The sequence below is a fragment of the Protopterus annectens genome, chromosome 4.part0, assembly GCF_019279795.1.
Source record: "Protopterus annectens isolate FY-2018-M chromosome 4.part0, PAN1.0, whole genome shotgun sequence".
Lineage (NCBI taxonomy): Eukaryota > Metazoa > Chordata > Ceratodontiformes > Protopteridae > Protopterus > Protopterus annectens.
In genome coordinates this window covers 1,426,070,963-1,426,086,833 of record NC_056733.1, presented here as the reverse complement: position 1 = coordinate 1,426,086,833, position 15,871 = coordinate 1,426,070,963, and the positions used below count along the sequence as shown (strand labels likewise).

General features: G+C 39.5%; 1 protein-coding gene across 1 annotated transcript in view; it reads left to right on the top strand.

The window, feature by feature from the left end:
* Positions 1–9,087, top strand: part of AFF4 (AF4/FMR2 family member 4) — a 2,373,445-nt gene extending 2,364,358 nt beyond the window's left edge. Inside the window, exon 21 of the mRNA XM_044069901.1 lies at positions 4,894–9,087. Within this exon, the coding sequence (XP_043925836.1) occupies positions 4,894–5,021 (128 nt within the window). The 3' untranslated portion in view covers positions 5,022–9,087. The remainder of the gene's footprint in view (positions 1–4,893) is intronic.
* Positions 9,088–15,871: the final 6,784 nt, after the last annotated feature.

The window sequence follows — 15,871 nt, the reverse complement described above, 5'->3', positions numbered from 1 at the left end:
TCTGCTCTTTCTGGACCACAGGTGAGGGATACCCTTACCAGGTGTGAGCAGGAAGGCAAGACTCTCTCTGCTGTGGGAGTCCGTTTTTCCACTCCTTCTAGACCATACCCCAAAGGTCAGAAAAGTGGGAAAATGTGGTTCCGGAAACCCCAGGGAGCCGTGCCTGATGCACGTGGTGAGTTTCCCTCCAGGGGCAGAGGAGGGAACAGCAATAGACGCTGCCCTCGAGGCAGAGGGGGCCCGCAAAATCAGGGCAGCAGAGATTCCTTCTCTGACAAGCCCTTCCAGCATCCCTGAGGGGCTGCCCGCCTTCGGAGGTAGTCGGGGGAAGATTATCGCTGTACCCAAAAGCCTGGCAAGACATAACTCAAGACAGATGGGTACAGTCTATCATATCCGTTACAGAATTCCCTTCGTTCATACCCCATTAAGGTCAAACAAAATCCCTTCCAGATGTTCCACCCAGTCTAAGGGAACAAGCAGTGCAAGAGATCTCAAAACTGCTACAAAAAAGAGCCATCCAGTGAGTCCCAGCAGACCAGCAAGGATCTGGAATTTACTCAAGGTTCTTTTTGGTACCAAAAAAGACAGGGGACTGGAGACCCATTTTGGATCTCAGCAGACTATACAGGTCTGTACAAAAAACGAAGTTCCGGATGGTCACACTTCAGTCCATTCTACCCTTTTTGGGTCAGGGCAATTGGATGTGCTCCATAGATCTTCAAGATACGTACTACCATATCAAAATGGACAGGCGCTCCAGAAGATTCCTCCACTTCCGGCTGGGAGCCAGTCATTTTCAGTTCCGAGCTCTGCCCTTTGGTCTCACCACAGCCCTCAGGGTGTTCACCAAATGTATGGCAGTAGTTACCCCTCACCTGAGACGGCAAGTATTCCAGCTGTTTCCCTATCTAGATGACTGGCTCTTTACTGCTACCACCAGACATCAGCTGCTATGAGCCAGGAACTACACCATCCAAACTTGCTCCAAGCTAGGTATCACAATAAATTTCGAAAAGTCTGCATTGTCGCCTTGTCAGTCTATAACCTTTATAGGCGCAGGTTTAAGTACAAAAGACATGTCAGCGAGACTTCCGTTACACAGAGTATTATATATTTGCCGACATGTACAGGTGTTATTAGGATGCAAGAAAATTCAGGCCAGATTCGTCCTAAAGACATTGGGCCTCATGGCAGCAGCGATCATACTAGTTCCCCTGGCTCGTTTTCATATGAGGATTCTTCAGTGGTTGCTTTTCACCCAATGGTCATTTCTACAACTTCCAATGTCTCACATGATTATGATTACACAGACATGCAAAGACCAGCTTGCTTGGTGGATGGCTTCCCCATCAGTACCCCAGGGCAGACCATTTGTTCTTCCCCCTCCAGTAGCCACAGTGACCACGGATGCCTCCCTGATCAGGTGGGGGGGGGCACTTTCAGGGCAGAACAGTCCAAGGCACCTGGCAACCCCACGAGTACCATCTGCATATCAATGTCTTGGAGATGAGAGCTGTGCTTTTAGCATTGCAAACTCTTCAGAACTCTCTTCCCACCGGGACCATTGCAATTCAGGCAGACAATATGTCGGTAGTGTGGTACATCAACAAGCAGGGTGCAACCAAGTCCTACCCCCTATGTCGAGAAGCACTCAGACTCTGGCAATGGGTGATCTCTTCCCAGCGGCTTCTGATAGCAACGCACATCCCTGGGAAGTCCAGCGTTATAGCGGACAGGCTGAGCAGAGCAGTTCTCATGCCGCACGAGTGGTCTCTCAGACAGTGGCGGACCAAATCATCCGCAAATGGGGTTAGCCTTGCTGCGACCTTTTCGCCACCCCCTTCAACAGCAAGTGCGACAGTTTCTTTTCTCTCCTCCCTCTTCCTGGGTACCCTCCCAGAGACGCTGTAATCCACAATTGGCCTCAGGCACTTCTTTATGATTTCCCTCCATTTCCTCTGATTCCCAAACTAATACAGAAAGCTACCGCGCTGGGATGCAAGATGATCCTCATTGCCCCCTACTGGCCTCGACAAATTTGGTTTCCGTTCCTGCATCATCGCCTCCTGGAGCAGCCCTGGACCCAGTACCAGACTTCCTGATCCATCAGTTGAGCGGGCTGCACCAATCCGTTCAGTCTCTCAACTTCACTGCTTGGTTGCTCCACTTCCAACCTTAGCCAGGCTTCCGAACATTTCCCAATCGGTGCGTGAAATCATATTATCTTCACATAAATCTACCACCAGAAAAACTTATGCTAGTAAGTGGAAACGTTTCTCTTGCTGGGCAGAGTCTAAAAATATAGATCCCTTTTCAGCCCCTGTCCACCACGTTTTAGATTTCTTAGTGGAACTTTTTCAGGCTGGGTCCTCTTCTGCCACCATTAGAGCTCAGTTAGCCGCAATTTCAAATTTTCATACAGGCCTATCTGAAACTAGTATTATGTCCCATAAGCTTTGCAAAGTTTTTCTTAAAGGGACTACTTTGCTCAGGCCCCCAGTAAGAGATCCCCCGCCTCCGTTAAGTTCCCTAATATTGCCCCCCTTTGAACCCGCAGCTTCATGTTCCTTGAAGTTTCTTTCTTGGAAAACCATCTTTCTTGTGGCAATTACCTCAGCTAGAAGAGTTTCTGAACTCCAGGCCCTTTGTGTTCGCCATCCTTATTTAGTTTTCCATAATGACAGAGTTTCGCTCAGGACTAATCCCTCCTTCCTTCCTAAGGTACCTTCTGAGACTAATCTGAATCAGTCCATTGATCTTCCGGTGGTCTTCCCAAATTATTCCAACAAAGCTGAACATAAATTACATCAGTTGGATGTTCATAGACAATTACGTTTCTACTTGCATAGGACTAAACAAATTAGAAAATCAGATCAGCTCTTCCTGTCCTATGCTGAAGGTAAACAAGGTCTACCAGTGAATCAATTGAGGAACAAACAGCTCCCTGCTAAACCAAAAGGCCACTCTACTAGGGCTTTAGCCACTTCTGTAGCTTTTCAGGCAAGATTACCAATGGAAGCCATTTGTGCGGCAGCTACATGGGCCACTCCCCATACATTCATTTCTCATTATAAGCTGGATGTGGCCTCTAGGAGCAGAGCTGATTTTGGTTCCACTGTGCTGAAGAGTCTGTTCCGATGAGCCACCCAGGACTGAGGTACTAGGGACGCTGTCCCAACCAGCAAGAATGAAGGCGAGATAGACAACTTAACATTAAGAAGTTATGTACCTACCATAATGTTCCATGTTGTTTGTCTTCTTCTCGCCTTCTTTCTTGCATCCCACCCTCCGTCCCCCTATCCTAATAGACCAAGAAGAGTTGCCCTCTGAGTTCCTTTTAGCTGGCTGGGTCTTATCTGGTTTGTTCCCTCAACCTTTTAGCTCTGTAGCTAAACATATGCTGTTAGGACAGGTGTCCTTATATTTTGTCTGTAGTTAGGTCTACCAAACGAGATCTGGGGATCTAGCGCCAGGCATTGTGGGATATGGGGAGGCCTCGAGCCAGCAAATAGCTCTCGAGCTTTAGAAGATGGCAGAGTCAGAGCCGAGGATCGGCTCCGAACCCAACCAGCAAGAGAGAAGGCGAGAAGAAGACAACTAACATGGAATGTTATGGTAGGTACATAACTTCTTATTCTTTCACAGGTCAGTCATTTTGACATTTCCAACAAGAGTGCTAATTCTTCAGTAATGGATGTGGCTTCAAAAAAGCAGTCCCTTCCATACTTCTCAAGCGTACCTCCTTATGAGGAACATACCTCATTTGCGGTCTTAAAAAGTTTGTGTTCCTCAAAGTTCCACATTGAAAGGGTCTGTCACGCATTCGGTACTGGGAAATGTTTAACTGACATTCATGGTAAATAGAAATGAGTCGTAATTCATTAAAAGATCTTTTTTTATAAGTAAATGGAGCTTATTTAGACCAGCCTATGACCTTCCTAGTTGAAGCTGTTAGTATGTGTTCCACATTTTGCCCATTTGTTCCACATTATAAGGGCTAGTGTTCCTCATTTTGGAGATGGAAGGTTGAGAGCTATGGTCCCTTCGCCATTCCTGCTTAAGAGCATTTTGATCTCTTTGAAAGAAGTGAGGGAGCTGAGTAGTTGTCAGGAAAGAAAACGGGCATGTCATTATTTGTTTGACTGTCTTTTTTAATTTCTGAGGAAACTTAGAATGCAGCTGTCACACTGCTTTTGACTTAAGATGTTTGCAGACAAATTTGGATTCTTGGGCAGTTTTACTACCATCATACAAACATCTAAAGGCAAGACCAGTGCTGTATTCTTATGGCCAAACTGCTTAATTACTAGGAATCTGTTCTCCTTTCCTGTTTATGTAACACATTACTTCAGACAATCTGAACCAGTTATGGCATTGGTTTCCTGAACAACTTATATTAGTGCTCAGCTCTACCTTTTGTGGCAGTCACTTTTAATTTAGGCAGAATTGAGTGCATGTGTCTTTCTATAACTCTGGTAGCGCTTACAGCACTGGATGGAAATGGCGTTTTGGGATGCCAGATGCCCATTAGTGAAGAACTGAGGCTAGGAAAATAGGAATGATTACACTGTTAAATCACTGCCTTCTAGAGCTGTTCTGTACTACAATAGACTAGGACTGATGGAACTTTCTTGTATACACAACATACATTTGGTTAGTGTGCTTATTGTACTCTTCTTGAAAGTGGAATTTAAATACCCACTACTGACTAAATTTTGTTAATGTCATTAGTTACAGGTTAAATTATGTTACATTAGTGAACCTACTGGTTTATTATATTAAAAATTAAATGTATAAAACTTCATAAATAAGCAGTGAGGTTTGAAATGCCAAAAAAATGCCACTTGGTCATCTTACACTTAGAGTAAACATTTTTTTCTGCTTTTCTAGATTTCTTTGCTGAGCTGGATAAAGTAATGACTCCGCTGATGTTTAATTCAAGTAGTATGACAGAGCTGGTCCGCTTTACACGACAAGGGTTGCACTGGCTGAGGTTGGATGCCAATTTGATACCTTAAAGAACGGGGAGAAGATAACTACCAGCACACTGAATTTCAGCATGAACTTGCTGCCTCAGATTCTCTTTCCACAACACTGTGTCCCTTTTGGAAGGAGACTGCCATAATTCCTTGCTGTCATGACACTAAGTACAAGTAATTTTACCTCATGCAACAGTCTGCTACATCGTCCCTGGTCACATTGCAGTATTGTGCATGTGACTGAAACCATTCTTCCTGTTAAGTGTTTAAAAACTGAAATCTGCACAAATTGTCAGACATTTATTTTCTTAACATGGTCCAGAAACCGGATTACTTCTGTGTTTCATTTTATTGATCTTATTTATATTAACTTTCCAAATTGCATAATAGTTCATTTTTTAATTATATGTTGCCCTATTCTTTGACATAACTGCCCCTTTGAATTCATTGTTGTATTTTGTTGACATTTATTTTCTATTGTAAATTTTGTGCACTCTAGCTCATTATTAGTACGTTGTCTTTTATTAAGTTTAAAGTAGAATAAGACTTGAAAATGTGTTTTTGGAAGCAAAAAACAGCACACTAATGTAAGTCTTAAATTTTAATGACGCTTTAATAATCCTGTAATTTCCACCTTATTTTTTAAGTTTATTTATCTGTAATTTTACCCAGTAGAGTATTGCACTGAAAAGCAAATTCAGCATAATTGTATATTTAAATTTGAAGGAATTGAAATGTTACTCCTTCAGAACATTTCTTATAAAGTAATTAATATGATCATTTATTTAATATTTTAAATTTACCTATGTACAGCTGCTTCCCACTAAATCCTACCTACAGAGTGGCACTTCAGCACATAGTTGGGCTCTGTATGCTAAAAGAAATTAGAACTTTGGCTACATTTGTGTTCCATAACTGCACAGAAGTCACAGATTGTGTAGATCTATAACTAAAGTGGACGCAGTTCTTAGAATCATCAGTGGGATTCTTTTTGGCAGGTTCAAAGGTATGTACTTTGTCTCATGATAACATATTTCCAGTATTTTGCTTCCTGCTTTTCAGAGAGACCCTGTACTGGTTACTTAAACATTTTGTAGACTGCTACATTGATTCCCCTCTCTGAAATATGGCGTCCGATATAAATTTTGTTAAGCAAACCAGAGTGTTGATATTTCTCTCTTAAAATGCAAGGAGGCAATTGTAGGTCTGATATGCACATGTCACTTAGTTTTGGGTTGTTTTTATTTTTAAACCATACTGATGTTTGTAAAGAAGTTTAAAAGTTTCATTTCTCTGTTGCACAGTGTTGATATGCAGCTGCTGAATGCATTACTGCCAGTAAATCCAGAGCTTTTTTGTCTGGTTTTAACTTATGAAGTATTTAAAATGCATGTATCTGATCCTTATTGCTGAGTACATTTAAATAGGAAGCATTAATGTAGCAGTTACAAAATGAAATGATGCTAAAAGCACTGTATGAGAAATAATGAGACCGAAGAAATTTTCCACAAGGGTGTTTTGTGTTCTAACCCTCAAAGCTTGAGTCTTGTGGAAACTATGTTTAAAAACAAAAGATACAGGAATACAGAGAACTACAAATTGTAGCTAGAGTTAGAAATGTATCACTTTTATAAAGTTTTGCATTTATTGCATTTACAGGGTCCTTCAGAGGGTAAACTAAGTTGCTTACAAGAAGGTAATATTGCTGTAGGCTAATTTGGCATTTGCAGAAACCCCTCCTAATTCAGGCTTCTCTAGGAACATTGTGTAAGAGAAAAAACTTTGATTTATTTGGTAACCTTTTTTTTTTTTTTACACAGACAATCTTTTTATGCATTGTATTTCAATAAAAATACATTGCCAGTTTTTAATGATACTTTAGTGCTTGCAGGCACAAAGGTCTGTGATAAATTGTGTTAAGAAGTCATTACATTAAAAAGTAAATACTGCTTCCAGAAGCAGTGCAAATTGGAGATTAACATTTATGAATTTACTGCTGGTGTGAATTAACAGCATATATTGATGAGTTGCAAATACAACATATTTGCAGTAAAGTATTTTACAGGGTAATAGTAAAAGTTCATATTTTTATATTTCTATACTATTTGTGGAAGTTGTGCTGGTCTCTGAGGAATGACCTACATTATTTTTGTCCAGAATAGAAGCTCGCATATACACAGTAGAAGCCACTATGCTTATTTTCTTTTCATACGCTTTGTTTCCAACGTAAGGTGGTGTTTCATCTATATGATCAGGTGAGCATTTTTAAAGTCAAACCAGTGTAGTATTAAAAATATTGCCAATTTTTGTGGGTGGGAATAAGGTACTTTAGGCTGTTTTCGAGGACTGAACAAGAAAAAAAGCAGTTAATCTATGATGAATTATTGATTCCCCTATAAATGTGTTCTCCTTTGTTAGCATGGCATTGTATTACGCTTATCCCATATGTGATGTGCCTTATGTTGGTATCTGTTATTTAAGAAATTATATTTTTAAAACAAAGTGTCTTAATGAAGCTGTACAGCTTCTGTTTGAGTCCTCCTGTTCTGGTGTCTTAGATGTAAATGAAACACTGTGTCTACTTAAGTATTAATTTTTGCACCAGCATATTTGTTATAAATATATGTGCTGGCATGAGTGGAGCTTTATACAAGATAGCAGTGAGGTGGCAGTATTGTGTCTTGTGAACTGTACCTATCAACATTGTGCTGCTTCAAAGTTTGTTACACAATTTTAACATACCTAAAAGAAAAAGTATGCCTACTATGTTTTAAGTGGATGTAAATGGCAGTAATCTGACTGCAATATGTCAACAATATACCCTTTGATTTTTTTGTATGAAAGATTAGAGTTCTAGATATTTGCAGATTGCCCTTTTTGTGTGGCGCCCTTACTGCTGTTTATTTCCAGCCCATTACTCTCATGCCTTTTTTTTCAGGTGTGTTAAAATGTGCAGTATTCCTGGATGTTCCTGAAATTTGTCAATGGCAGGAAACTCTTGTCTTTATAGTGTTATCTCCACTCTGATTATTGTAACATATACAATAATATTGTTCATGTAGTACGTGAACTTCAGAGCTGCTGTCTTTCTTAACACAGGCAAATACACTGTATGAGCTGTGATTATTTGGCTGAACGTACACAGCACCATTAGTTTTACCTTTGAGGTGAGTTTTCCTGACTGGACCAGGTACACATTAAGTAATGTGGCATTTTCATTGTTGAAGCTCTTGATTCCTGGCGATTAGGGCTTTTTGTACTTGCATACAAGTGTTAATGTTATTACTAAATCTGTACTGAATCTTCTGAACTGTGGATACAAGCTCTTTTAACCTGGAAGAACACAAGTATACTAAGGTATAAAATTATTTGCACTACTCATACTTCTTTTACTCGGGACTTTTATGTGCCAAAATATGTATAGTGCTTAAAAACACAAGAGTAGAAATGTAGCATATCTTATCACTGTCTTTTTATGTATTTGATGAGATAAAGAAAACAGGCGTATATTTAGCACCACATGAACTGCTTTTGTGTGGTATGTTCTCATACCTTATACTTATGGAACAGACAAAAAGTACTTAGAAAAAAATGTGTAAGTTTTGTTTGGTAAGTGTGTAACCAGCTGGACATTTTGTGGTGTACTTTTAAGTTCTTCATTTAAAAAAAAAGGAAAGAAGAAAAGGTAACCATTAGTTGCAGTGTGTTTTTTTTGTTAGACTTAAAATGATGATTTGAACATCTGATTTTTTTGTTAGCAGAAGTGCATATATTTTGCACTGTAGCTGAAGCATGGAAATAACTACGTTTTGGATGCAAACAAGTGAGCAATGTGTACTTCATGCCCCCATACAACCTTCATAGTTTATGTAGTACGCATTAGACTGACACATTATCAGTTCATTTTACTACTAGCATAAAATAATTTGAGAATAAGTTATCTTAACATTTATATCGTCAGCATGCATTTTTTTTGCTTCTAGCCCATAACAAAGGATCATTTAACATTGCAAGTGCAGATACTACAGTACATGCTGTTTCAGTGTACATTTTTACGGTCTTTGTCAGAAGTAACCATTGATATATTAAATGTTTATTAAAGATAGTTATAGTGGTCATGCTTTTGTGTCTGTGCACATAAACTACATTTATATAGACCTTTGAGACTTAAAGAAACAGATGAGATGTAATTTTCAGATACAGGAATATGATCATTTTCATTGTTTCCCGTTTAGTAAGTTAACATTCCGCAAACGAAAGTCTTAAACATCACTGAGAGAAACAAGTTAAAAATAGCATGGTCATAAGATAATCTGGTGACCATAGTGATGCAAGGCAAGTGTAAATTGCAAGTTTTATATCAGAGTCATTTTCAAGGAGCAGCAAAATTCCAAAAGCAGCTGCATACCCATGTTGTTTGAGACAAGAAAATAGGGAGCAGAAGCTGTTCGTATTAAGCTTATAGTTTATTTGAGCAATTTGAAAACCATATTTGTAAATTTGTCACCTGTATATCTGCTTCACAAGTGCTTAGTACATGATTATATGTGAATTGTTGGACTGAGAAGCTAATGAAAGTAAGTCAGTGTCAGGGGTTCTGCCCGAGTTATGGTACTTGAATGGCTAGAAAGCATATCTTCTAGTTTGCATTACTAACTGCAGTGCAGTTTGGAAATGAGCCTTTTGAAACCCTACTTTACATTGAAGCCATTGCTTACTGCACTAAGGAGCAACTTTATTTTGGTCAATAATTCTGTTTGTTAGCAGTAGGTGGTCTCACACTTTTCTTCAGAACTTTTAGACATAAGCATTCTCAAAATTTGTGTGCCTTTTTCCTCCTTGTAAAGCGAATTATGAAATCCTACACACATGGCTAATCTTTTAGATGGTATAGTCAGTCACCACCTTGTCTTGTGTGCTCAGTACACTATCCAGAAGGAGATTGTTTATCCTTAAAACAAAAAAATGCAATAATAGACTATGAATATCATATATTCTGGTTGAAAAATGGTTTACATTCTGCTGGACAAAACAAAGTTGACTGTAGCATTATGCCCCAAGGAGAGCTTTAAATATTGTAACTTGAATATATATTTGTGATTATATGTATTTCATGTTAGCATTATTTATTTACATTGTACATTTTTGAGGATATATCCCTGGAACTGGCATTTGTTTGGAATCCGGTTTTCTTGCTTCATTGTATATTCATTCACTACAGATTCCTGTTTGACATTGTACACTTTATTTGAGGACTTTTACTGCATACTTTGACTTCTCTTATTTTCCGATCTGTATCCCATGCTCAAGTTTCTTGGTTGGTCATATCATTACTTTCCTGTAATGGTGTTTTACACTTGTCCAGCAAACGTTTTGTCAGCTTTATATCCAAATTGTTTTCAAAACAGCTCCTTTACTTGTTCCCTGATCCAATTATTTATTCTTTTGTTTTTGTTCCATATGGCAGCCGTAAGCCATGTCCCAGTACTCCTGCTGCGTTTTACTTCAGAAAGAATTTCTTCCACAATTTTTCTTCTTGACGTTTTGGACTGGAGCCCCTACAGTATGGAAAAAATGGAGTATAAACAGCTGGGGGAATGAGGGGAGGAGAGGGGATCAAAGTGTCCTGTTGTTATGGCACTATCCTGATAGCTGATGAGGTTTTGTTGTGTGTGAGGTAAGAGAAGCCTAACTAGATGGAGTATACATGATGTAAAGAGCATCACTGTGCACAGTACCAGCTCCAGTCTCCATGCCTACCATCAAGAAATGCTGAGAAAATTGCAGCATGTCTTCAGATTGCACCCTCAACCCCTGGCCACACAGTTGTACCTTTTTAGTAGAGTAATATATTCCACCATATTCCTGCCTGTGAAGTGCTTAACTTGTCTGTGTTAGCAGCACATAATTGCATTGGCAGTATCTCTAAAAAGATCCATATCTGCTTGGCTGCTTTTGCTGCTTTGTTGTTTTTAGAGCAAGTTGTGACACTGTATCCTGAGCTTTGTTAAACTTTTAACCAGACACAGTTTGCAAAACAGGAGTAGAAGCTCATATTTTAATACATCGTCTTGGGGGAGTGGAAGAGGCAAACCCATCAAGAAATTCTTAAGTGCCTTCATCTTAAAAATCAGAAATAGTAAGAAGCATTAGTGCCATTACATAGAATTTCCTGAGAAATGCAGCTTTCTTTAGGAGATCCTTAGCCAGCTAGTAGTACTACTTTGGCTTTTCCCTTTTCTCTCCTTACTTTTCCTTTCCTTTTCAACAAATGGCACCTTAAAGTTAAGGTGAATAGCAATGCTGCCAACATAACTTCCTTGTAGTGAATTCTTACTGTCCATCTTTGGACTTGCTGTTGATATGAAAGCAATCAGAAACATTTTGAACTATTTTTCTTACTCTAGTTCAGAATGTAGCTTTACATTTTATTATTTATTGATCCCCTCAGGTTTGGATTTTACTATTACAAGTGTTATTGACCCTTTCAGTTTGTCTGTTGCCGATTCCTTAAGGACAACTTAACTCAGCCCAGTTTCACCTACAGCTCTCTCCATTTATCCATCCTTCTGCAGTGGATTACATTTGTTTGCACATCTGTTGATGGGCCAGTTGTACAAAGACCAGCAGCTCTGAACATCCAAGTTTTCATTCCAACTGGTGGTGTCATACTTGTTTTTCCCTCATACATCCCAGCAACTCGGGTGCTTATGATGGTTGCTTTAACTGCTGTGGCACAAGCCCCACTTCTTCCTAGGTTCTCTGTCCCATGTGGTAATGTGAAAGTGAAATTGTGCTTGATCATTTTCTTTGTAGCAGTTTCTATAAGAAATATAAGCATTTAAGTGGATTGTGCTAACTTTGGGTCTTGGAAGAATGTTTTGAACTGATGGCACATTTTTAAGCTTGTTTCCTTGAAAGTGAGTTATCGGGTTCACCTTAGATATCTGCAAAAGTGATTTTTTTTTTTTTTTTGCTACAGATGCAAAAACTTTTTGAAACTTCCATGTATAGCGTACTTTACTGAACTATAGTCTTTGATGCAAAAACATGTTACTTTTGTGTCTTAAAGTTGGCAGCGATGGCCCTCAATTTTTTTTTCTGAGATTTAGCATTCTTTTGTGATGTTTATGATGGAACCAACCCCCAAAACCCTCTTGCCTGAATTAGTTACACTGGTTTCTATATTTTTATGTTAATTGCAGCATTAAGTTGATATTTGCTTCCTTGTATCTTGCAGTTGAAATAATCGACTTTCAGAATTAACATACGCAATGATATATTACTGAAACCATAGTGAAAGAAAGTGGTTGGAGTTCTGTTATGTAAATCAATGTCCAGAGACTTATTTTTCTGGGTTGGAAGTGAAACTAAACATCAAAAACACAGCATTTATATATATATATATATATATATATATATATATATATATATATATATATATATATATTTTTTTGTGAAATAAACTACTACTTCACCATCAAGAGTATGATAATTGGAAATTAAATCCAGTCTAATGCAAATATGAATGGTAAGAGTCCGAAGCTGATCTGTATGGATCAGTGCTCTACTCCAGTAAACTAATTAAAAATAAAAATTAATAAATCAAAATATTAATGGTTCTAGACCTTTTTTTTTTTTTTTTGCTTGAGTTAATTTTGAAATTGACATGCATGGCAGTGCAACAGGTGGCAACATTGGACTGAATGCCAATCTTTATGCTATTAACTGACATTTGCTTTATTGACTAAAGTGTCTGGAATAACATTGCTGTTAAAGTGACAGTGTTCAGTTTAAGTGCCATGTTTATCCACATTTTTAATTTTCAGCAGGTGCCACATAAGTGCATCTCTGCCAGTGTTGTATTGATTGATGCTGAAGACTAGGTACTTTTTCCAGCTGCTTGTTTCATTTAGGACATTGTTTTGTCCAGCTGATATTACCACCTTCACCTAGTAGGTCATTATCACTTACCATTATGTTTGCTGTTCCCTGTTAATAGCTTTTTATGCGTCAGTGATAGTTCTTTAATTCCCTTCGGGCCACATTTGTCATGCAGTTGTAAGCTGTTAACAGAGAAAGAAAGCCCAAGAACTAGAGAGCACCTCGTCTTTTTGCTTCCTGTGGCACATTGGCTAAAATGCCTCATAGGAAGTTGTAACAAATATAAAACATCCTTAATAAATAATCTGAAGTTAAAATAAGATTATTAAAGATGTTTTGCATTTGTTCTAACTTCCCAGAAGGCTTTTTAGCCAAGGTGCTAGAAGTCTGAATTTGCCTTAAAATGTATCCATTAAAAAGCTTTATTTTCACCTTGAATTTGTTAACTGCAGTGGAGTACTGATCCCACTGGACCCCTTTCAGACTCAGCCCAGGGAAAACTTAGCAGATACATGACATTATATACAGAGTGAATGACAGAATGCAATAAATATAGGTATATGTATGTTTACTATTGAAATTTCGAATCAGCTTTGGTCAACCATGTAAAATGTCGACCCGAAATGCTGAACATGAAATTTTGAGTAGGAAACCAAAGCGAAAATGAATACATCGACAGCCCTGGTTCGATGTATTCGACATAGCAGGAGATGATGTTACTCACCTCCTGCTATGCACATTAACATACCATTGAACTCTACATTCAACAGTATGTTAATTCTACTATTTTGCAAGGGGTCTATGCCCCCCCTGCACCCCTCCCATGTTCAGAGCTGGGCCCCTCCACACACACACACCCTGCACATTAAATATACCAACTCCGAGATCACACTACAGTGAGGAAATGGGTTAATTCCTCTGTTCCTCACTGAAGCATGACCTCCCTTCACATTGTCAGTATGCCGCGTATCAACTAGTGGAGTGCACCATGCATCTTGATCATGTGTGCTTGACCTGTTTCAGTTCGATTAAATGCCTGTTGGAAACTGTGGATTTGACCTTCGGCTGTTCGACTGGATGTCATTCATGTAAGTAATAATAAACCTATATACATATATATATCTCATATCTCTCTCTCTCTCTCTCTCTCTATATATATATATATATATATATATATATATATATATATATATGTGTGTGTGTATATATATATATATATATATATATATATATATATATATATATACATACACACACACACACACATGCATAAATTAAATGCAAGTTATATAATATATGCTAATATATTATTTGTAATATATGATGTTATGTCGTCCTATCTCGCCGTAATTCTTGCTGGATGGGTTCGGAACCGATATTCGGTTCCAACTCGGCCGATACTAAAGCTCGAGAGCTTTTACTGGCTCGAGGCTAGCCCCTATCCCATGGTTACCTCATAGCAATTCCCCAGATCTCGTTTGCCGTGAAAGCTTTGAGGTTGTGTCTTACTGGCTCATTGGCTAAGTAAAACGATTTTTTACTTATTTAGTCCTTTTCCACCACCTTTTTCTATCTTAAATATATCTTAATAGTTTCTTCTTTATTGTACAACTGTTTTTGAAAGTTTTCAACCCCTATTCCCCCTTAGGACTGTACGGCCCATATAAATTAGAGGGCCGTAGTGCCCGTTTAAGTTAGAGGGACTTTCCTCCCTGTGTGTTTGTGACTGTTTTTAAAAAAAAAAAAAAAAAAAAAAAAACCTTTTCTTCTCTTTACACTTTTATTGTAGTAATACTATTGTTGCCTTTGTTCTTAGTGTTTAAGAATGTCTAAAGATAAAGACAAGGATCATCGCCCTTCAGGGTTCAAAAAATGCGACAGGTGTGCGCAGAAAATGTCTCTTACAGACAGCCACACCAGTGGTGTATATTGTCTGGGCAAAGCCCATTTACAGGAACCCTGCACCTTCTGTCGCGCTTTTAGTACAAGAGTGTTGAAGGAAAGGAAGAGAAAACTGATTGACGGGTCTCATGACCAGTTTCTTCCAGGAACAGCTGGAACTTGGTCAGGTAGCTCCAAAATCTTCAAAGAGAAAATCATCAGCCTCTACTTCGTAGCTGACCAAAAAGTCTAAAGCGTCGGAACCAAGGAGTTCAGTTCCGACTCTGTTTCATCTTCGGTGCAGTTGATTTCATCGTTTCCGAGACAGTCTTCGGTACCAAAGATTTTGCCCGACATCGAAACTGTATCTCCTACTTTGAGTGGAGAGAAGGAGGTCTCCTTCGGTCTCCACCAGATCCCCAGGACCCTATCAGATGGGGACATTGAGAGGGTGGTGAAGAGGTTGCTTTCGGATCCAGCTCTGGCTAGAAAATTGTTCCCTCCAGACCCAAAGGTCTCGGAGCCAACCCCTGTACCGATCACTGTTCCTCCTCCGACTGCTTCACTCTCGGAGCCTATTATGTCAGGTTCCTCTGTCTTCGACCCTTCGGCTCTGGGGATTCAGCCCGTTTCCTCGGAGCCAATTACTCTATCCTCGATGGCTCAGTCTGGAGCCAGGGGTTCTGGGAGCAGACGCTCTCGTGTCGACTCTGATGGGGGCAGTCACCCTGGTTTCTCTTCGGAACTGAGCTTCCCTTTCGGAGCCTCGGCTCGACTCAGCTCGGCTCCCACTTCTGCTTCGGAGCCGTTCCCTCTTGCTAGGAGTCGACCATCCACCCCCTCGGAGCGGAGGTCTTCTTCGGTGCGGGGCGGAAAGGCTTTCAAAGCTATAGAGAAGGCTTTATCCTCTGCCAAAGCCATTCCTTTGGAACCTGTGTCTCACCAGCAGCAGGTGGCAACCTCTTCCCCCCTGCTAGCCCCACAGTGTAGGGAACCAGAGACCCAAGTAGCCCCCATTGGAGGCACCCCCTCTTCAGAGACCTCCCCAGATGATCCCACTGGTGAGCTCCCTCGGAAGAGGTTATGTTAGAGGAACCATGTTGACTCCCCTGAGTCTGTCACAT